At 46.6% G+C, this 23,409-nt stretch overlaps 1 protein-coding gene across 4 annotated transcripts in view; it reads right to left on the bottom strand.

The window, feature by feature from the left end:
• Window positions 1-23,409, bottom strand: part of rbbp6 (retinoblastoma binding protein 6) — a 74,900-nt gene that overhangs the window by 46,589 nt on the left and 4,902 nt on the right. For all 4 annotated transcript variants that reach the window (XM_072481140.1, XM_072481142.1, XM_072481141.1 and 1 more), the window contains exons 2-3: window positions 16,487-16,586; window positions 1,469-1,505 (exon numbers count right to left, since the gene is read on the bottom strand). In XM_072481140.1, coding sequence (XP_072337241.1) covers window positions 1,469-1,505; window positions 16,487-16,586 — 137 coding nt within the window. The remainder of the gene's footprint in view (window positions 1-1,468; window positions 1,506-16,486; window positions 16,587-23,409) is intronic.

Here is a 23,409-nt window from a genome sequence, read left to right as displayed (position 1 = left end):
AAAAGTGCACCCACAAGCAGGTGCTACAAACTTTTAAAACAGAACCACACAGCTAAGCCTAAAAAAAAAAATCAGCAGCATTAGTTCTCAGCAAAGTAGTAGACAGAAAAGGCAACATTCTACAATCTGGAATTTATCGGGGCTGTAATAGAAAATCTACAATTTTTACTATATGTTGCACTGACATCTGATTTAACATGGTGAATGTCATGGCAGAGGCCTCTCTGCATCTAAAAATGTAGTAGCAGCCCACAAAAGCAATTTTATGGATATTTGCAGATTTGGTTAGAAGGCTTGCAATACTTTTGAAGTTTCCCAAATCGAGATTCAAAATCAAACCAAATATTTAGTATTGATATTAATTGGCTAGATCCAAAATAGACAATCAAATTCTCAGTGTGCCTCATTAGCTCAATCAACATAATGAAAGTTTATTATTTTAAGATATATATTTTATTTATAGGGCTCAAACAAAAAGGATTCAACTGTTACATCATAGATAACAAAGGAGGGCAAAACAGCCAGAAATAAGCTTTAAATTGACAAATCAGGGGATTTCTGTGGTGCGCATTTGAAAAATCATGTACATACGGTATGGAATAGTTTATTACCAATACAGACATAAAAAATATCAGTTTAAGTCGCACCACAAAAGCCTACTGACTTCCATTTATTTGCAAAGTTCTGTAGCCAGAAAAGGAAAATTAACAGAAGGATTGAAGATTTCTGTTATTTAGTGATACTTGTCAAATTTTAGTTTGTTTGAGCTCAAAGTTTTAAAACAAGTGCTGTTATGGAAATGGAATATCAAGGAAGGAAGTGTTAAAACTGCACAAATTCAACATCTGCTTTATATCTAACAAATACTAGAGTCTAATGTGGATTTTGCATGTGCCTTATCATAGTGTAAAGAAACCTGTTTCATAACTATTAAATCATAAAAAGTTGAGTGATACAATGTGAAATGGAAGATAATATACTTCAAACATTCTTTATTTGAATAAACAGAATGCACATAGCCTATACACATGTAATACTAAATAAAGACAGACATCACATGAACACTTTCATGTTCACCAAGTAGACCGTTGAACCACAAGCTCTGAAAATGATCATACACTGATCTGTACAACATGGAGTCATACAGAAATTAACTAGCATTTTCAATGTGAAATACAGTGCATTATCTTGCACCACTATTAGGTCACGCATACAGATATGTGCAAATATGGGCAATTATTTCTAAAGATTATCCATCAGTATTTTAAAATACTACGAATGCATTTTAGTAGGCATTACAAAACATACCCTAGTCAGGTGTGTATCATGGTATACTTAAGTTTATGCATTGCTTTTAAAACTATTTTTAAAATAATTAACATTATTGGCTAATGGTTATCATTTAAAAATAACAACTTAGATGTAACAAATCAAGAAAAGGTTCAGATTGTATTTTTGTTTTACATACTGCTTTCGATGTTCCACTTGCTGGTTCAGAACGATCTCTGAAAAGTAGAAGACAGTTTGTAAAGATGTTACAGTCATGTCTTTTGCATTCACAAGATAAACATAAAAGATAATCTATAAACAACAAGATGGCAAAGAGGCAGAAATCATTATTTTCAGGCAATATGTAATCACAAAACTACAGAATCCTTCCATAATGAATTCTGAATCAAAAATATTCCCAGTGGGCTTTGAAAAATCTTGTGGGTCTATTCAAGATTACATGATTCACTAGCCCTGCCCAAAAGAATCTGCAATCCTGCTTGCCCCCTCATCTTGGTTGAATGCATCTGTATGATGATGGATAATGGCACATAATATATTCTGATTCGAAGTAGTTTTGAAGTCAAACACCAGTAAATTTAGTACTCATGATAGGATCCAGTCAATGCAAGGAGCTTAAAAACATTAATCTAACTTGAGCACCGACAATTCATCATGATATTCTTGTCTAGAGCTCAAAATGCTAGAAAACTAGTTGACATAATCTTCTGTCCCAAAACTACCTGCAGCAATTCCAAGCAAGAAACTACTAAATCCAATTAGTATGCTTTAACTAACTAAACAAAATTCTAGGATTTGAGCACTTGAGACTGACACGACTGCAGCACTGTGTGGCTATTTCACTGGTTCGAGTGAATGTTTACAATGCTTTGACATCTTGTCAAAAGCAATAAATTTTCTTAGCATCCTAACCAACATCTTTTCCTCACTTGTTTATGGGACCTTGCTGCACATACAACTAAATGCTTTTGTAGACATAATACATACTGCAATTCAAAGTAATCTGTTGTACCTGAAGTGCTATGGGGCATTTGGAACAGAATACCGTACAAATGCTAGGCTTCTTTCAAAGCGGATGGAGCCTACTCGACTCAAAGTCACTTAATTCCTGGTTGATTTTTATGCTTTATTCAATACTGAATATAAAAAGTGCAAAACAAAAGGTGCATCAGAACAATAAAAATATTTAGATGCAACACAAAACACTTGTTAGAAGTGTTCAATGAATGCCACATCAAGTTTAAAGAATATGCACTAGATCAGTACCAACACACCACCGTTAAAGATAAATCTTCCTGGGACTTCCGGGTGCGGCGATGACCAGCTAAGTCGCACGTTTCGGCACCTCCCGTTTTAACGGACTTTTGGGCTCTTATCGGGAGCCCCAACAGCAATTTTCGAAGGCTAAACCCACTGTGAGGCGACATAGAAGGGAGTCACCCCCGGATGTGAATGGACAGAAGAGATAATAGTGGCCAGATTGCGGAGGATCCTCAGGAGCAGCGGCAAAGAAGGGAAGTGAGAAGAAAGATGGCGGCGGAGGGAGGCCAGTTGGTATGGGGCCTGGAACAGCAGGAGTTCCTCCGGCGATGCGTGGAGGAGCTCAAGAAGGAGGTGCTGCCGCCGATGCTGCAGGCGATTGAGGGGTTAAAGGAGGCGCAGAAGACCCAAGAGATGGAGCTCCGTGGAGTGAAGGCAAAAGCTGCCGAAAATGAGGACGAGATACAGGGCTTGGTGGTGAAGACGGAGACGCACGAGGCACTGCATAAGAGGTGTATGTAGAGACTGGAAGCCCTGGAAAATAGCTCGAGGAGGAAGAACTTAAGAATCTTGGGTCTTCCCGAAAGGCGTTGGAGCGTATGCGAGCACGAAGCTCCATACCTTAATGGGAGCTGAGGCCCCAACGGGCCCCCTGGAAGTGGAGGGAGCGTATTGAGTCCCCGTGAGAAGACCAAAGGCAGGAGAAATACCTCGAGCAATAGTGGTGAGGTTCCACCGCTACAAGGACAGGGAGGTGGTCCTGAGATGGGCGAAAAAGACACGGAGCAGCAGGTGGGAGAACGTGGTGATCCGCGTGTATCAGGATTGGAGTGCGGAGGTGGCGAGAAGGAGGGCGAGTTTCAATCGGGCCAAGGCGGTGCTCCACAAGAGGAAAGTGAAGTTCGGAATGTTGCAACCGGCAAGACTGTGGGTTACACACCAGGGTAAACACCAGTACTTTGAGACGACAGAAGAGGCGTGGACATTTATTGAAGAGGAGAAGTTGGACTAGATTGGAGAAAGAGTGTTTGAAATGAAGTAGTGAGGTGGTGGCAAGGGACTGTGAATCAGATGGGGGAAAATTTTCTTTCCCCTCGAAGGGGGGGGGGGGGGAAGGAGACACACACACGAAGAAATGTGGGCGCCGGTGGGGAAGGGGAGGGGGAAGGAGAGAGGGAGCTGCGCCATCAGGGGCGGGGCCGAGAGGAAAGCGCGGGCTTTGTTCACACGCTATGGAAATTGTGGCGGGAAAAGGGGCGCAGGAAGGGGGGGGGGGGGTGTAAAGAGCCCCCCAACCCGGTTGATCACGTGGAACGTGAGAGGGTTGAATGGGCCGATTAAGAGGGCAAGGGTACTTGCGCACCTAAAGAAGCTAAAGGCAGACGTGGTCATGCTTCAGGAGACGCACCTGAAACTGGCGGATCAGGTCAGAGTAAGGAAAGGATGGGTGGGACAGGTATTCCACTCGGGCTTGGATATGAAAAATAGAGGGGTGGCAATACTGGTGGGGAAACGGGTATTGTCTGAGGCGAAGACCATAGTGGCGGACAGTGGGGGTAGATACGTGATGGTGAGTGGCAGATTGCAAAGTTAGGCGGTGGTGCTGGTGAATGTATATGTCCCGAACTGGGATGACGCGAACTTAATGAAGCGTATGTTGGGGCGCATCCCGGACCTGGAGATGGGAAAGTTGGTAATGGGGGGGGGGGGGGGGGAGAACGACTTCAACACAGTGCTGGACCGGTCCAGATCTAGGACCGGGAGGAGGCCGGCAGCAGCCAAGGTGCTTAAGGGCTTTAAAACATTTTTTAAAAATAAATATATTTTATTCAAGATTTTTGGCCAAACATAACAGTACGTAGTGTTTCTCTTACACAACAATAAAGCAATATAATTAAGGGTTGCTGCTGTTGTCTACTTCTTTTCCATTCCCTCTACCTTTCTGTGAGGTAATCGACGAACGGTTGCCACCGCCTGGTGAACCCCTGAGCCGAACCCCTTAACACTAACTTAATCCGTTCTAACTTTATAAACCCTGCCATGTCGTTTATCCAGGTCTCCACACCCGGGGTTTTGGCTTCCTTCCACATTAACAATATCCTGCGCCGGGCTACTAGGGACGCAAAGGCCAACAAGTCAGCCTCTCTCGCCTCCTGCACTCCCGGCTCTTCTGCAACCCCAAATATAGCCAACCCCCAGCTTGGTTCAACCCGGACCCCCACCACCTTTGAAAGCACCTTTGCCACCCCCACCCAGAACCCCTGTAGTGCCGGGCATGACCAGAACATGTGGGTGTGATTCGCTGGGCCTCTCGAGCATCTCGCACACCTATCCTCTACCCCCCAAAATTTACTAAGCCGTGCTCCAGTCATATGCGCCCTGTGTAACACCTTAAATTGTATCAGGCTTAGCCTGGCACACGAGGACGATGAGTTTACCCTACGTAGGGCATCAGCCCACAGCCCCTCCTCAATCTCCTCCCCCAGTTCTTTTTCCCATTTCCCTTTCAGCTCATCTACCATGATCTCCCCCTCGTCCCTCATTTCCCTGTATATGTCCGACACCTTACCATCCCCCACCCATGTCTCTGAGATCACTCTATCCTGCACCTCCTGCGCCGGGAGCTGCGGGAATTCCCTCACCTGTTGCCTCGCAAAAGCCCTCAATTGCATGTACCGAAATGCATTCCCTTGGGGCAACCCATATTTTTCCGTCAGTGCTCCCAGACTCGCAAACGTCCCATCTACAAACAGATCTCTCAGTTGTACTACCCCAGCTCTTTGCAATGCTCCAAATCCCCCATCCATTCTCCCCGGAATGAACCTATGATTGTTTCTTATCGGGGACCGCACCGAAGCTCCCGTCCTTCCCCTATGCCGTCTCCACTGCCCCCAAATTTTCAATGTAGCCACCACCACCGGGCTTGTGGTGTATTTCTTTGGGGAGAACGGCAACGGCGCCGTCACCATTGCTTGTAGGCTAGTCCCCCTGCAGGACGCCCTCTCCAATCTCTTCCACGCCGCTCCCTCCCCTTCTCCCATCCACTTACACACCATTGAAACATTGGCGGCCCAGTAGTACTCACTTAGGCTCGGTAGTGCCAGCCCCCCCCTGTCCCTACTACGCTGCAAGAATCCCCTCCTCACTCTCGGGGTCTTCCCAGCCCACACAAAACTCATAATACTCTTCTCGATTCTTTTGAAAAAAGCCTTCGTGATCACCACCGGGAGGCACTGAAACACAAAAAGGAATCTCGGGAGGACCACCATTTTAACCGCCTGCACCCTACCTGCCAATGACAGGGACACCATGTCCCATCTCTTGAAATCCTCCTCCATCTGTTCCACCAACCGCGTTAAATTAAGCCTGTGTAATGTACCCCAAGTACCGGAAGTCCCTTGTTACCTTCCTCAATGGTAAATCCTCGATCTCTCTGCTCTGCTCCCATGGATGCACCACAAACAACTCACTTTTCCCCATGTTCAGATTATACGCTGAAAAATCCCCAAACTCCCCAAGTACGCACATCATCTCTGGCATCCCCTCCGCCGGGTCCGCCACATATAGCAACAAATCATCCGCATACAGAGATACCCGGTGTTCTTCCTGGAACCCCTCAATGCTATGGCCAGGGGTTCAATCGCCAGTGCAAACATTAACGGGGACAGAGGACATCCCTGCCTCGTCCCTCTATGGAGCCGAAAATAGTCAGACCCCCGTCCATTCGTGACCACGCTCGCCATCGGGGCCCTATACAGCAACTGTACCCACCTGATATACCCATCCCCAAAACCAAATCTCCTCCCCACAAATAATCCCACTCCACTCTATCAAATGCTTTCTCGGCATCCATCGCCACCACTATCTCCGCTTCCCCCTCTGGTGGGGGCATCATCATTACCCCTAGCAGCCTCCGTATATTTGTATTCAGCTGTCTCCCCTTCACAAACCCAGTTTGGTCCTCATGGACCACCCTCGGGACACAATCCTCGATCCTCATTGCCATTATCTTGGCCAGAATCTTAGCGTCCACATTCAGGAGGGAAATGGGCCTGTAGGACCCGCATTGCAGCGGGTCTTTTTCCTTCTTTAGGAGGAGCGATATCGTTGCCTCTGACATAGTCGGGGGCAGCTGCCCCCTTTCCCTCGCCTCATTAAAGGTTCTCATCATTAGCGGGGCCAGCAAGTCCATATATTTCCTATAGAATTCAACTGGGAATCCGTCTGGTCCCGGGGCCTTCCCCGCCTGCATGCTCCCAATCCCTTTCACCACTTCCTCCGTCTCAATCTGTGCTCCAAGTCCCACCCTCTCCTGCTCCTCCACCTTTGGAAATTCCAGCTGATCCAGAAAGCACATCATTCTCTCCTTCCCATCCGGGGGCTGAGCTTCATATAATCTTTCGTAAAATGCCTTGAACACTCCATTCACTCTCTCCGCTCCCCGCTCCATCTCTCCCTCCTCATCTCTCACTCCCCCTATCTCCCTCGCTGCTCCCCTTTTCCTCAGTTGGTGGGCCAGCAACCTGCTCGCCTTCTCCCAGTATTCGTACTGTACACCCTGTGCCTTCCTCCATTGTGCCTCTGCATTACCCGTAGTCAACAAGTCAAATTCTACACGTAGCCTTTGCCTTTCCCTGTACAGTCCCTCCTCCAGTGCCTCCGCATATTGTCTGTCCACCCTCAGAAGTTCTTTCAACAACCGCTCCCTTTCCCTACCCTCCTGCTTTCCTTTATGTGCCCTAATAGATATCAGCTCCCCTCTAACCACTGCCTTCAGCGCCTCCCAGACCACTCCCACCTGTACCTCCCCATTATCATTGAGTTCCAAGTACCTTTGAATACACCCCCTCACCCTTAAACACACCCCCTCATCTGCCAATAATCCCATGTCCATTCTCCAGGGTGGACGCTGTTGTTTTTCTTCCCCTATCTCCAGGTCCACCCAATGTGGAGCATGATCCGAAATGGCTATAGCCGTGTACTCCGTCCCCGTCACCTTTGGGATCAGTGCCCTTCCCAAAACAAAAAAAACTATTCGTGAATAAACTTTGTGGACATAGGAGAAAAACGAAAACCCCTTACTCCTAGGTCTACTAAATCTCCAGGGGTCTACTCCTCCCATCTGCTCCATAAAGTCCTTAAGCACCCTAGCTGCAGCTGGCCTCCTTCCGGTCCTGGACCTCGATCTGTCCAGCCCTGGGTCCAGCACCGTATTAAAATCTCCACCCATTACCAACTTCCCCACTTCTAGGTCCGGGATTCGTCCTAACATACGCCTCATAAAGTTGGCATCATCCCAGTTCGGGGCATACACGTTCACTAATACCACCGCCTCCCCTTGCAATTTGCCACTCACCATCACGTATCTGCCCCCACTATAGTCTTTGCCTCAAACATTACCCGCTTCCCCACTAGTATGGCCACCCCCGTTTTTTGCGTCTAGCCCCGAATGAAACACCTGTCCCACCCATCCTTTGCATAGTCTGACCTGGTCTATCAGCTTCAGATGCGTCTCCTGAAGCATAACCACATCTGCCTTAAGTTTCTTTAGATGTGCGAGTACCTGTGCCCTCTCTATCGGCCCGTTCAGCCCTCTCACATTCCACGTGATCAACCGGGTTTTGGGGGGTGGGGGGGGGGGGGGGGGGGGGGGGGGGGGGCTATTTACCACCCCCACTTTGACGACTATCTATCTCCTTTTTCAATCCAGCTCCTCACCCGGTTCCCACGTAGCCGTATCTCCCCCAAGCGGCGCCCCCCCGCCCCGACCCCCCCCCCCCCATACCAGCTCCCCCTTTTCCCCAGCAGCAGCAACCCAGTTAACCCCCCCCCCCCCCCCGCTAGATCCCAAACTAGCGTAATTACACCCCCCCCTGTTGCTCCCAGAAGTCAGCAAACTCTGGCCGACCTCGGCTTCCTCCCCCCCCCCCCCCCCCCCGACCTCGGCTCACACTGTGGAGGCCCCCTCCTTCCTGCTTCCCTGTTCCCGCCGTGATTACCATAGCGCGGGAACAAAGCCCGCACTTCCCTTTTGGCACCGCCCCCAATGGGCGGCGCCCTCAGCTCCTCATCCTCATCCTCCCTCCCCCACGACATGGGGAAGAGAGAAAAGTTACAGGGTCGCAGGGTTAACAACTTGGGAAGTCATCTCTTCCCTCTTTTCCCCCCCTTCATCCCACATATTCACCCCCCCCCACTTTGTCCCAAACGTTCTTTTTATGGCCCGCTCACTCCAGTTTCTCCTCGACAATAAATGTCCACGCCTCATCTGCAGTTTCGAAGTAGTGGTGTTTCCCTTGATGTGTGACCCACAGTCTTGCCGGTTGCAGCATTCCAAATTTAATCTTCCGTTTGTGCAGCACCGCCTTGGCCCGATTAAAGCTTGCCCTCCTTCTCGCCACCTCTGCACTCCAGTCTTGGTACACGCGGATCACCGCGTTCTCCCACCTACTGCTCCGAGTTTTCTTTGCCCACCTGAGGACCATCTCTCTGTCCTTATATCAGAGAAATCTCACCACTATGGCTCGAGGAATTTCTCCAGCCCTCGGTCTTCGCGCCATAACTCGATAGGCTCCCTCCACCTCCAGCGGACCCGTCGGGGCCTCCGATCCCATTCACGAGTGCAGCATCGTGCTCACATATGCCCCGACGTCCGCCCCTTCTACACCTTCGGGAAGACCAAGAATCCTTAAATTCTTCCTCCTCGCATTATTCTCCAGCACCTCCAGCCTTTCCACACACCTTTTGTGTTGTACCTCGTGCATCTCCGTTTTCACCACCAGGCCCTGTATGTCGTCCTCATTCTCAGCAGCCTTTGCCTTCACGACCCGAAGCTCCTGTTCCTGGGTCTTTTGCTCCTCCTTTAGCCCCTCAATCGCTTGTAATATCGGGGCCAACAGCTCCTTCTTCATCTCCTTTTTGAGTTCTTCCACGCAACGCCGCAGGAACGCTTGTTGGTCAGGGCCCCATATTAAACTGCCTCCTTCCGACGCCATCTTGCTTTGTGCCTGCCTTCCTGGCCGCTGCTCTAGAGGATCCACCGCAATCCGGCCACTTTCCTCTCTTTTATCCCCATCCGTGTCCAGGGAGGATTCCCTTCTAGATTACAGCAGTGTTTTTTGCCGTTTGAATTGCCGTTGGGGCTCCTATCAAGAGCCCAAAAGTCCGTTCCACCGGGAGCTGCCGAAACGTGCGACCTAGTTGGTCATCGCCGCACCCGGAAGTCCTTGCTAAAGGGCTTTATGGAGCAGATGGGAGGAGTGGATCCCTGGAGATTTACTAGGCCAAGGAGTAAAGAGTTTTCCTTCTTCTCCCATGTCCACAAAGTGTACTCCCGGATAGACTTCTTTGTCCTGGGAAGGGCGCTGATCCCGAAGGTGGCAGGAACGGAGTATTCGGCTATAGCCATTTCAGATCATGCCCCACATTGGGTAGATCTGGAAGTAGGAGAGGAAAAGGAACAGCGCCCACTCTGGAGATTAGATATGGGACTGTTGGCGGACGAGGGGGTATGTGTAAGGGTGAGGGGATGTATTGAAAGGTACCTAGAGATTAATGATGACAGAGAGGTCCAGGTGGGAGTGGTCTGGGAGGCGCTGAAGGCGGTGGTTAGAGGGGAGCTGATCTCCATAAGGGCCCATAAGGGGAAACAAGAGGGTAAAGAAAGGGAGAGATTGTTGAGGGAGATTTTGAGGGTGGATAGGCAATATGCGGAGGCTCCAGATGAAGGGCTATACAGGGAAAGACGGAGATTGCACACGGACTTTGACTTGTTGACCACGGGTAAGGTGGAGGCACAATGGAGGAAGGCACAGGGAGTGCAGTATGAATATGGAGAGAAGGCGAGCCGGCTGCTGGCCCAACAACTTAGTAAGAGGGGGGCGGCGAGAGAGATCGGAGGGGTTACAGACGAGGAGGGAAAGATGGAACGGGGAGCAGAGAGGGTGAACGGGGTGTTTAAAGTATTTTATGAGAGGCTATATAAGGCTCAACCCCTGGAAGGGAAAGAGGGAATAATGCGTTTCCTAGACCAGCTGGAGTTCCCGAAGGTTGAGGAACAGGAGATGACAGGACTGGGAGCGCAGATTGAGGTGGAGGAGGTGGTAAAAGGAATTGGGAACATGCAGGCAGGGAAGGCCCCGGGACCGGATGGGTTCCTGGTGGAGTTCTATAGGAAATAAGTGGACCTGCTGGCCCCACTTCTGACGAGAACCTTTAATGAGGCTAGGGAAAGGGGGACACTACCCCCGACGATGTCGGAGGCGACGATATCGCTGATCCTGAAAAGAGACAAAGACCCGCTGCAGTGCGGGTCATACAGGCCTATTTCCCTCTTGAACGTAGATGCCAAGCTTTTGACCAAGGTGATGGCGACGAGGACAGAGGACTGTGTCCCGGGGGTGGTGCATGATGATCAAATGGGGTTTGTTAAAGGGAGGCAATTGAATGCTAATATACGGAGGCTGCTGGGGGTGATGATGATGTCCCCCACCGGAGGGGGAGGCGGAGATAGTGGTGGCGATGGATGCAGAGAAAGCATTTGATAGAGTGGAGTGGGACTAGCTGTGGGAAGTACTGGAGAGGGGTTCATTAGATGGGTTCAGTTCCTGTACAGGGCCCCGGTGGCAAGTGTGATTACAAACAGGCAACAATCTGACCACTTCCGACTATATAGGGGTACAAGACGGATGCCCCCTGTCCCCGTTACTGTTTGCGTTGGCAATTGAGCCACTGGCCATAGCGCTGAGGGGGTCTAGGAAGTGGAGGGGGGTACTTAGAGGAGGAGAAGAGCATCGGGTGTCATTATACGCGGATGATTTGTTGTTGTATGTCGCGGACCCAGTGGAGGGGATGCCTGAGATAATGCAGACACTCAGGGAGTTTGGAGAATTTTCAGGATATAAATTGAATATGGGGAAGAGTGAACTGTTTGTGACGCACCCCGGGGAACAGGGCAGGGGAATAGATGATTTACCGTTGAGGAGAGTAACAAGGGATTTCCGGTATTTAGGGATCCAGGTGGCCAGGAACTGGGGAACCTTGCATAAGCTTAACTTGGCACGGCTGGTAGAGCAGATGGAAGAGGACTTTAGGAGGTGGAACATGGCGCCCCTGTCACTGGTGGGCAGGGTGCAGGCGGTTAAAATGGTGGTCCTTCCGAGGTTTCTTTTTGTGTTCCAGTGCCTCCCTGTACTGATTAAAAAGGCCTTTTTTAAGAAGGTGGACAAGAGTATTATGAGCTTTGTGTGGGTTGGAAAGACCCCAAGAGTAAAGAGGGGGTTCCTGCAGCGCAGTAGGGACAGAGGGGGACTGGCACTGCCGAGTCTAAGTGATTTATGGGCCGCCAACGTGTCAATGATATGTAAGTGGATGAGGGAAGGGGAAGGAGCGGCGTGGAAAAGACTGGAGATGGCGTCCTGTAGGGGAACTAGCCTAAAAGCACTGGCGACAGCGCCGTTACCGTTCTCCCCGAACAAATACACCACAAACCCAGTGGTGGTGGCAACTCTGAAAGTCTGGGGGCAGTGGAGACGACATAAGGGAGTGACAGGTGCCTCAGTGTGGTCCCCGATAAGGAACAACCATAGGTTCGTCCCGGGAAGGATAGATGGGGGATTTAAATCTTGGCAGAGAGCAGGAATTGCGAAATTGAAGGACTTGTTCTTAGACTGGACGTTCGCAAGTCTGGGAGCACGGACAGAAAAATATGGGTTGCCACCTGGGAATGCATTTCGCTATATGCAAGTGAGGGCATTTGAGAGGCAACAGGTGAGGGAATTTCCGCAGCTCCCGGCGCAAGAGATCCAGGACAGAGTGATTTCGGGGCATGGGTGGGTGATGGTAGGGTGTCAGATATATATAGGGAAATGAGAGACAAGGGGGGAGACGATGGTAGAGGAGCTGAAGGGAAAATGGGAGGAGCTGGGGGAAGAGATTGAGAAGGGGCTGTGGGCAGATGCCCCAAGTAGGGTAAACTCTTCGTCCTCGTGTGCCAGGCTCAGCCTGATACAATTCAAGGTTCTACACAGGGCGCATATGACTGGAGCAAGGCTGAGTAGATTTTTGAGAGTGGAGGATAGGTGCGGGAGATGCGCGGGAAGCCCGGCGAACCACACCCACATGTTTTGGTCATGTCCGGTATTGCATGGGTTCTGGGTGGGTGTGGCAAAAGTGATTTCAAAGGTGGTGGGGGTCCGGGTCGAACTAGGCTGGGGGTTGGCTATATTTGGGGTTGCAGATGAGCCGGGAGTGCAGGAGGCGAGAGAGGTCGATGTTTTGGCCTTTGCGTCCCTAGTAGCCCGGCGAAGGATTCTACTTATGTGGAAAGAAGCTAAACCCCCGGGCGTGGAGGCCTGGATAAACGACATGGCAGGGTTCATAAAATTGGAGTGGATAAAGTACGCACTAAGAGGTTCGGCTCAAGGGTTCACCAGGCGGTGGCAACCGTTCCTCGACTATCTCGCAGAGCGATAAGGGAAAATAGGAAAGGTAGCAGCAGCAACCCAGGGAGGACTCATTTGGGTCCTCAGGGGTTTTGTGTGTGTGTTTATATATTAGTTATTTATATTAGATTTTACGAAGTTACTATTTTAGTCACTATTTCTGTTGTTTCTTATTTTGTTGTTGGCAGTTGCCGTTAGTTCGCATATTATTTATTTAAAAAACGATCAATGCATATATTATTACAAAGTTGTAAAATGGGAAATTTTTGTTTTTGTTTGATCGAAAAACTTTAATAAAACATATTTTAAAAAAAAGATAAATCTTCCTGCGTTGAAAGAAAAACAGAAAAGGCTGGAAATACTCAGGTCAGGAAACTATGCAGAGAGAGAGTTAAGATTTCAAGCTGCTGATCTTTTCACAGAATTTACAGTGCAGGAGGCCATTCGGCCCATCGAGTCTGCATCGGCTCTTGGAAAGAGCACCCTACCCAAGCCCACACCTCCCCCTAACCCCATAACCCAGTAACCCCACCCAACACCAAGGGCAATTTAGCATGGCCAATCCACCTAACCTGCACATCTTTGGACTGTGGGAGGAAACCGGAGCACCCGGAGGAAACCCACGCACACACGGGGAGAACGTGCAGACTCTGCACAGACAGTGACCCAAGCCGGGAATCGAACCTGAGACCCTGGAGCTGTGAAGCAATTGTGCTAACCACTACGCTACTGTGCTGCCCTGAGTGTTTCCAGCATTTTGTTTCTTTTCAGATTTCCAGTATCTGCAGTATTTTGCTTCCTTCTTGGGACATAAATGGGCCATTGCAACTAAATTACGTCCAAAGTCAAAGAACTAACAAAATACATTACATCAAAAGAACTGAGTGTCCATCATATTGCACAGGAATGCAACCAAGGCTCTTTACCACAAGGTGAACAGATACTTGGTACATACAAAGGCCACTCTGCCTAACATATCCATCCTGGTGTTTATGCAACACACAAGTCTCCTCCCAGCCTACTTCATCCAGCGGCATCACGATATACCTTCATGTCATTCTCCCTCAGGTTTATATCCAGATTCTCCTTAAACAGACCAAGGCTATTCCTCTCAACTACACCTTGTGGTAGCAAGTTTCACATTCCCACCACTCTGGGTAAGGAAGTTTTCCCTGAATTCCGTATTGCATTGATTAGTGGCATATTTATGGCACGCAGTTCTGGTCTTACCTGCAAATGAAAACAACTTTCTCTACATCTACCCTAACAAGCCCTTACATAATGTTAAAAGCCTCAATTAAGCAATCTTCCCCAGTTTAATCTTTCCCGTTCATGTTGTCAAGATTCAAACAACCTGCTCTACTTTTCAATTCTACCCCTCCGGAAGTGAACCCCAATGCTTGCTTTTCCCATTTAATTGGTGTTACATTTCATAATTTGTGCAACTGTAGCCCCAAATCCCTTGGTCCCTGTAGATACTTATTTTACCAAAGCGTATGTGATCTTCTAATCGTTACTACCAAATTATACCACCTCTTATTTTTCAACCTTAAGGTTCACTTGCCAGAATTGTACACCCATTCCATAAGTTTATTTATACCATCCTGTATTTTGTCTCAGTCCTCCTATTAACTACAGCCCTCAATTTGGGGCAATCTGCAAAATTTGAAATTCTGCTTCTCACACAAGTCTAAATCGTTTGTCATTGGTGACCAATAATGGTCCCAGCATATTTCCTCAAAAGACGCCCATTCTCAGTTTGCCAGTCTTACGCCAGGGGTCTGAATGAACAGGACTTGAATTACCATGATCGTACAATATGAAGATTTGAAAACAAAAAAACTACATAATTACATTTAACATGCAGGGAGTAACAAGAGAGATGCAACAGGAAAATAATGTTAGAAGTGTTACTTTTAAGATACTTAAGTTTTGCATCTCTTCTCATACAAAGTAGCAGAAACATAACTAGTTTATTCCGTATTAAATGCCGCACTTTGCCTGGAGAGAATAGAATGGCATTTTGGAAGGTCCCAACATTTCCAGTTACCAATGTCGTAGTGACACTCATTGCAATAAAATGGCTGTGTCTTCTTCCCAGCACATCTTCTTGAATTGTTAGAATACTCCATCAGGAAATCACTATCCTCAAATGCATTTACAGGATAACCAAGAATTATTCAGGTATTCCTCCACAGATCTCTAATTTTGAAAAGACTCAGCTGCTTAACCAAGTGATCACTTTCAGAATGTTGAGTTAGGATACACACAACAGTGTAAAAAGATACAAGACTAGACTCTGCTGCATTTATTTAGCCAAGTTCAGAAGCAGGAAAACTGAGAACACAGGTATAAACAGTTGCATGAAAATGCATACTGTGGGTGCTTGGCAGGGTAAAAACACAAGAAAAATTAAGTCATTAGAGCAAGGAGGTTATAGAACTTGACCATTACAAGCACCAAAGGATTTGTAACTCAGTTATTTTGAAGTATGCTTTGTTGCTGGATAAATGTTAAATAAGAATACACATACTCATTTAATTCTGCAGCTGGAGTCATATGCAAATTAATGAAACTATGAATGTAAACTTTATATATGGTCTACAAATTTAAAAAATATATAAATTTAGAGTACCCAATTATTTTGTCCCAATGAAGGGGCAATTTAGCATGGCCAATCCACCTACTCTGTTCATCTTTTGGGTTGTGGGGGTAAGACCCACGCAGACACGGCGAGAACATGCAAACTCCACACGGACAGGGACCTGGTGCTGGGGTCAACCCCGGGTCCTCGGCACCATGAGGCAGCAGTGCTAACCACTGTGCCACCCTGTATGGTCTACAAATTGACCTAAACAGTCCATTAAGTCAAAATAACACTGGCTTAAAGTTTGGAGATGTCATAATGCAAGAGAGTTAATCTTTTCTTCCAGGACAAAACCTCAGTTTCATCAGTCACACAAGGTGCTCTACTCTTGAACATTACAAAATAATTCTGAAATGTAGTATGTCAAGTTACATTTTTTCTGCATTTGGCAATGCACCTTACAGTTACATTGAAACAACCACCAATCTTCGTTATTGAAGTTATACAGGCAGCGTGTTGTTTCGTCCAATACAATAGCACGTGCATATTCAAATATTTGATATGACGATACATTACAGACCTATAAGATACTGCAATAGTGTCAGCCATAAAACTCACGAAATTGGTATCTGCGGTCATTCACATTTAAAATGGAAAAACAAAAACAAATGACTGCAGAGTACATTGTCCAGTTAAATCCTCTTCCATTATAACTATGACACAACTCGACTGGTGATTTAAATGTGATAATTATTTCCCAAGCATCCACTACAGAACAAGATTGAACTGCATTTTTGCAATTAGCAGAGGGACACAACTCTGAAATACATCAATCATTTTAAACCTCTAAAGGGGTTTACTCCTTGACATGTTTGGGTATATTTTGCATGAAAAAATTGCAACTTACATGACAAATGTTTTGCCTGCAGATTTCACACCTCCAATAGGAATTCTTTTTATAATAACTGATGAATTCTTAGGTATTAAAGCATTATCATCCGTATATTCTGTAAAGAATTAAGGAAATCATTATTCTGCTGGTAGCAGATTACAAAGAATAACTTTTATTTTCCTGAAATAATTGCATGTCAATTTCATTTAATTACTTTAATAATCCAAAATCTATTTGTACCAGACATCAACTTCTTTCTAGTAAATGGTTTTCGGAGGAGGGTGTCAGTGTATTTTCATGAATGTGGTGAGAGATCAACAGAACAGTAAAATATCCTTTTACCTAGGGAAGATGGTTGCAGTAACAGCCAGAGAAACAGAACTTATTTAATAACATAAGTTCACTTTATTAACTAAGGAAGGTCAATCCAGTGGACTCGATGTATTTGTTGTTAAGCCAAATGTTTGTCAATTTAAGTATTTGGGGACACACACATTTCAACAGGGGAGGATTCCTGTGCAGGCAGAAGATCTATGGTCAGAATTCATCAATCACCACATCAGTATCATTCCTTTTCAATATTAGTTCTAACATTTGTAGAACAAGAACGCATTTCATTATTCAACAGAATTCCGATTGCTCATCATAGATCATAGAATCTACAGTGCAGAAGGAGGCCATTAGGCCCATCGAGTCTGCACCGGCTCTTGGAAAGAGCACCCCACCCAAGCCCGCACCTCCACGCTATCCCCATTACCCAGTTACCCCACCCAACACTAAGGGCAATTTTGGACACGAAGGGCAATTTAGCATGGCCAATCCACCTAACCTGCATATCTTTGGACTGTGGGAGGAAACCGGAGCACCCGGAGGAAACCCACGCACACACGGGGAGAACGTGCAGACTCCTCACAGACAGTGACCCAGTGGGGAATCAAACCTGGGACCCTGACGCTGTGAAGCAATTGTGCTAACCACAATGCTACCGTGCCGCCCCCCCCCCCCACACAGACAGTGACCCAGAGCCGGGATCTAACCTGGGACCTCAGCGCCATGAGGTAGCAGTGTTAACCACAGCGCCACTGTGCTGCCCAAATTTCACCATCTGCCAGAGTGGGATTCGATCCGGGGATCCCAGAGCATTCCCCTGGATTACTTGTCCAGTGACAATGCCACTGCGCCACCTCACCGAGCCGTTTTCCCTCACCGAGCACTGCTTTTTCTTCTCAATTTGGATTTCGAGACATCAACTCTATGCTTCTGCTGGTTTCTATGTTTCAGAATCATGCGATTATGGAAACCTTGTATGTGCAACAGTGGAATAAAACACTTGCCCTGTCAATGGGGAAAAGGCCTCATAATATTCAGAGGATCACAACACAATTTCCTCAAACTCTATTTGGCTGATATGTTGCACATGGAAATGTGAGAAAAAGTAGACGTCAAATTATGAATGGATGTAATAAAACTTTAAATAGATTTTAAAAACATTTAATCATAAACAGACTTTCTTACTCAGTTTAACATAACCCATTTAGCTATCAAAACCATGTGGCAACAACGGTATCTGAAACCCTCTACAGCATTAAGACAATACTGACCCAACTGAAATTCTAATTTTCTGAACTACTTTTTCCAAAGCAATCTGAAGTTTCATTTATTTGTATAATGCTACATTGTACTACTTTTACTGACAGAAGCTTTTTCACTTAGATTTTGCAAATGGAATTCATATTTTCAAACTGCCAACTCACTGGAATATTATTTGAGGCACATGGATTTCAAGTCCAATGACAGAACTACAACCCTGGGATAGTTTTAATCTTAAAAATCTTGCATGAGTCCAAATAAACCTCATTGTTCAATTAGCTAATTACCACAACTTGCTATTTCATTTCCTGATAGCACCAAAAAAAAAAAGTTCTGATTTTCCAAGGACAAAAATGCTTTATCATTTAAACTGGTGTAAAACATTTTGCTTCAAGAAAACTCAATTAAAATGTAATAGCTGTTGCGTCAGAGCAAATTCAAGTGTTTGTCAGCTTGTCTCCAGGTCAGAGCAACAGACATTTAGACTGCTAAATGCAAATTGCTACAGATGCTGGAATCTGAACTAAAATAGAAAATACTGGACAATTTCAGCAGGTCTGAGAGCATGTGTGAAGAGAGAAGGGAGCGAACATGGAGTCTGGATGACTCTCTTAAAGCTTTTGTTTCAGATTCCAGCATCCGCAGTAATTTGCTTTTACTTTCAATACTTATAAGACTATTCCTTCCTTTCCAAGAAGAATTTTTTTGATGACTTGAGACGGCTCCTGATCAGCTCCCTACCCTTGTGCTTCATCTCCTCTCTCCACTATTTAACCGCCCCTGGCTTGAACAATTTTAATCCAAACTAAAAGTTAATTGCTAGTTTAAACTGCTAGAGTCACCAGCTCTTGTTTTCCCTCACCGAGCACTGCTTTTTCTTCTCAATTTGGATTTCTCGAGACATCAAGTCTATGCTTCTGCACTGGAGCACAAATTCTCAAAGATATCTTGGCTGTTTTTCTCCCTTATCCTCTGCATCAAGGATGTTTCTCGTACTTGGTACCATCTCAATAGACTGTCTCGTCTCTGAATTCACTGTATCCTATCCTCTTAATTGCTCCCTTCTTACATATTCACGTCAAAAGAATCCCTACAGTGCAGGAGGCTACCATTCAGCCCATTGAGTCTGCACAGACCCTCTGAAAGACCTCCCTACCTAGGCTCACTTCCCCCGTAACCCGACCCAATCTGCACATCTTTGGTCACCAAGGAGCAATTTAGCACAACCAATCCACATAACCTGCACATCTTTGGACTGTAGGAGGAAACTGGAGCAAACGCATGCAAACAAGGGGAGAACGTGCAAACTCCAATCACCCAAGGCTGGAATTGAACCAGGGTCTCTGGTGTTGAGGCAGCACAGCTAATAACTGCCACCCCGTGCCGCCACTCCCTTGACCTTGCCGTCTCAAGTGACCTCGCTCCTCCCATTGTGTGAATCACTCAAGACCATTTCCGATAACGCATTCCTCTCCTCACACATCCCCTTTCCACCAACTTGGCCCCTGGGGGCAAAAAACACCCCTGGTTCATGGTCCATTCACCATAATAATTTTGCTCAAGCACACCCTCACCTTTACCCCTGAAGCCCAAAAAGTCATTAAAACCATGAATATCTCTAACACTGGCCCCACCCGATGGAGCATCCTTGATCCGTACTTCCTCAAGACAAAGGGGCGCAGACTGAAACAGGACAACCAGTTTAGCCATCCGCCTCCAGATCTTGCTGGACCATATAAAACACCAGAAGGCAGTCTTCTCATCTACTAAAGCTGTTCACTATTCAAGGGCCACCCTGGAAAGTAAAGATAACATTCAGCTTAATTTCTTCTCCAAAAACTGTCTCAAGCCCCTCCATGCTCAGCTCCAATGTGCAAGGAGCTCATGGGCATTGTTGTTAAGAATGAACACAGTAAATTTGGTACCTCTGACCTTCCTGCCCCAAGCCCACCAGGTCAAACTCCATCTAAGGCCTTTGCCTGCCCCAAGCCCTGAACCATGCTCTTTTGCTACTTTCTTTCCTATCCCCACCCCACTCATAACCTCTTGAAGCTCACCTTGTCCCCTCAACTCTATTCCCACTTAACTGTTGACCACCCAATGCCCCACCCCTGCCACCATGTTAGCTGATCTTTCTCCTTGGGTACTGTTCCCCTCTCTTCAAATCTGTCATCACACCCTCAAAAAAAACCTTTGACCTCCTCCATCCATGCAAGCTTGTGCCCCAGTTCCTATCTCCTGTGCATCAGAAAAAAATCCTTCAACATAAAATCACCTCTGCCTATGTCATTGAACATATTCAAGCCAGAGTTAGACTGTTGATTTCAAGGTTACAATCAGATCAGCTATGATCTTGCTGAATGTTGGAGCAGGAGTTAGGGTCCAAATTACTGACCACTTCTCCCATTTCCCTTCTGATTCCCGGAACAAAGCTCTGCTGCTCTTGGCTTCATAGAATTTACAGTGCATGCGGCCATTCGGCCCATCGGGTCTGCACCGGCCCTTGGAAAGAGCACCCCACTTAAGCCCGCACCTCCACCCCATCCCCGTAATCCCACCTAACCTTTTTGGACACTAAGGGCAATTCAGCACGGCAAATCCACCTAACCTGCACATCTTTGCATTGTGGGAGGAAACCAGGGCACCCGGAAGAAACCCATGCAACACGGGGAGAACGTGCAGGGAGACTCTGCACAGAGTGACCTGAGAATTGAACCTGGGATAACTCACATCAAGTCCCGTAATCGATGCTCATTTGGCCTAGTGTCTTTGGTTCAACAATGTCCAATTTTATCATTCTCCTTAGTTTTGAAAACCCGCCACGGGCTTGTAATGTCAAACCTTCTGGAGATATCTGAGCTCCTTCAATGCTAGCCTCTTGAACAAGCCCAATTTTAAAATTTGCCATGCCTTCACAGTTGCCAAGACCAAGAGCTCTCAAATCCCTGTCCTAAATCACTCTTTCCTCCTATTCTTCCTTTGACCAAGCTTTTGGTCAACTGTCCTAACCGCTCCTTCTGGGGCTCAGTGTTAAATGCTGTTTTATAACACTCCTGTGAAGCACCTTGGGATATCTTACTGTACGTAAAGGTGCAGTCAGTTGCAATTGCAGATTAAGTTGTATAGTTCTGTAGAAACGCAATATCCTACCTAAAGAGCAACTTAAGCTACTCTTTCAGTCTTTCAAGGTAAAAAAAAGTCTGTTAAATTTCTCATCATTTTATTGCCTATTTAATTGAAACCAATTTTAAAATCACTCAGGAAATGAATGACTGCAGCATACACTGATGTTCAGTGCTGCTAATACATGGCCGGAACATTGTCTTCTGCCAGATGTAAAGAAGGGAGGGAAAGACTTAAAGAAGAAACAGGGAACAACAAGAACGTGACAGGCAAACAGTCGAAGAAATTAGAATGAGAATTTAAAAAAAAAAGTTATTGAAAGAGCAAGAACTTCTCTGATCACAATTGATGACTATATTGATTACTAAAATCACCAGCATCAGGTTTTCCAAGAGGATGATAAAATTCTGTGGGGCCAAATGCTATTTGACAAAGTAGTTTTAAAATGCCATCCATATTTATAACCTGTCAAAATAAAATCAAACTCCAGTAGAATTTCATGTCACATACCCATCACATCAAACTGGAACAATCATAGACACCATTGAGTGGAGTCCTGAAATTAAGAAACTAAAGATCATGAAATACCGTTTATTATGACTATTTTTTTCTCCAATCAAATAGAATAATTTTTAAAATTATACATGCATTTCTTGAAACATTCTTCAATTCATCGCTTATTTTATGACAGGAAATAAGAACCAGCAGAGATCACAAAAGATCAACATGCAAACACTCAGACCAGATTCTATGGAAATTATCCACATTCAACACACTTCACATTGGATCAAGATCGATTTTTAAAAAAAAAATTAATTTAGAGTACCCAACTATTTCTTTTTCCAGTTAAGGGACAATTTAGTGTGACCAACCAATCCACTTAACCTGCACATCTTTGGGTTGTGGGGGTGAAACCCACGCTGACGGGGAGAATGTGAAAACTCCACCCAGACAGTGACCCGGGGCCGGGATCGAACCCGGGACCTCAGTGCTGTAGGCAGCAGTGCTAACCACTGCACCACCGTGCAGTCTCTGGATCAAGATTAATTAAAAAAATATATATATATATTTAGTAAGAATTTTAACAGTTTTTCATCCTTACAAACAAACCGCCCCCCGTAACAAAAAGAAAGAAAGCGCACATAGCAAGACATGAAATGGTGAAACGATATGTTACAGAGCTTTGTACATTGGATTCCTCCCGTACATGTCAGTTTTCCAGATCCTTCATGTATTTTCTTGCTCAAATAACCCCCAGACAGACCCACCCCCCCGGGTTGCTGCTGACCGACCTTCATCTAATGCTCCGCGAAATAGTCTTGGAACGGTTGCCACCGCCTGTAGAACCCCTGCGCAGACCCTCTCAAGGCAAACTTTATCCTCTCCAACTTGATAAACCCTGCCATATCATTTATCCAGGCCTCCACGCTGGGGGGCTTCGCTCCTTCCACATTAGCAAGATCCTTCACCGGGCTACTAGGGACGCAAAGGCCAGAATGCCGGCCTGTCGCCTCCTGCACTCCCGGCTCGTCCACTACTCCAAATAGTGCTAGTCCCCAGCTTGGCTCGACCCGAACTTTCACCACCTTAGATACTGTTCCCGCCACTCCCCTCCAGAGCTGGGCATGACCAAAACATGTGGACATGGTTTGCTGGACTTCCTGAGCACATCCCACATCTGTCCTCTACCCCAAAGAACCTAATCAGCCTCGCCCCCGTCATGTGCGCTCTATGAACCACCTTAAATTGTATCAGGCTAAGCCTGGCACACGAAAAAGAGGAATTAACCCTACTTAGGGCATCGGCCCATAGCCCCTCCTCAATTCCCTCCCTCAGCTCCTCTACCAACGCCTCCCCCCTCTTCTTTCATCTCCTGGTATATCGCCGACACCTTGCCCTCTCTGACCCATACGCCCAAAATCACCCTGTCTTGAATTCCCTGTGCCGGGAGCAGCGGGAATTCCCTCACCTGCTGCCTCACAAGCGCCCTCACTTGCATGTACCTGAAAGCGTTTCCCGGGGGTAGTCCAAACTTCTCCTCCAGCGCCCCCAAGCGTCCCATCGATGAACAGGTCCCCCATTCTTCTAATCCCTGCCCGATGCCAGCTCTGAAACCCCCCGTCCATCCTCCCTGGGACAAACCGATGGTTACCCCTGATCGGGGACCACACAGAGGCTCCCATTGCACCCCTGTGCCGTCTCCACTGGCCCCAGATCTTTAGCGT

This window comes from Scyliorhinus torazame, chromosome 17, assembly GCF_047496885.1.
Source record: "Scyliorhinus torazame isolate Kashiwa2021f chromosome 17, sScyTor2.1, whole genome shotgun sequence".
Lineage (NCBI taxonomy): Eukaryota > Metazoa > Chordata > Chondrichthyes > Carcharhiniformes > Scyliorhinidae > Scyliorhinus > Scyliorhinus torazame.
Note: the sequence above shows the minus strand (reverse complement) of the source record. Positions and strands in the feature narration are given on the sequence as shown.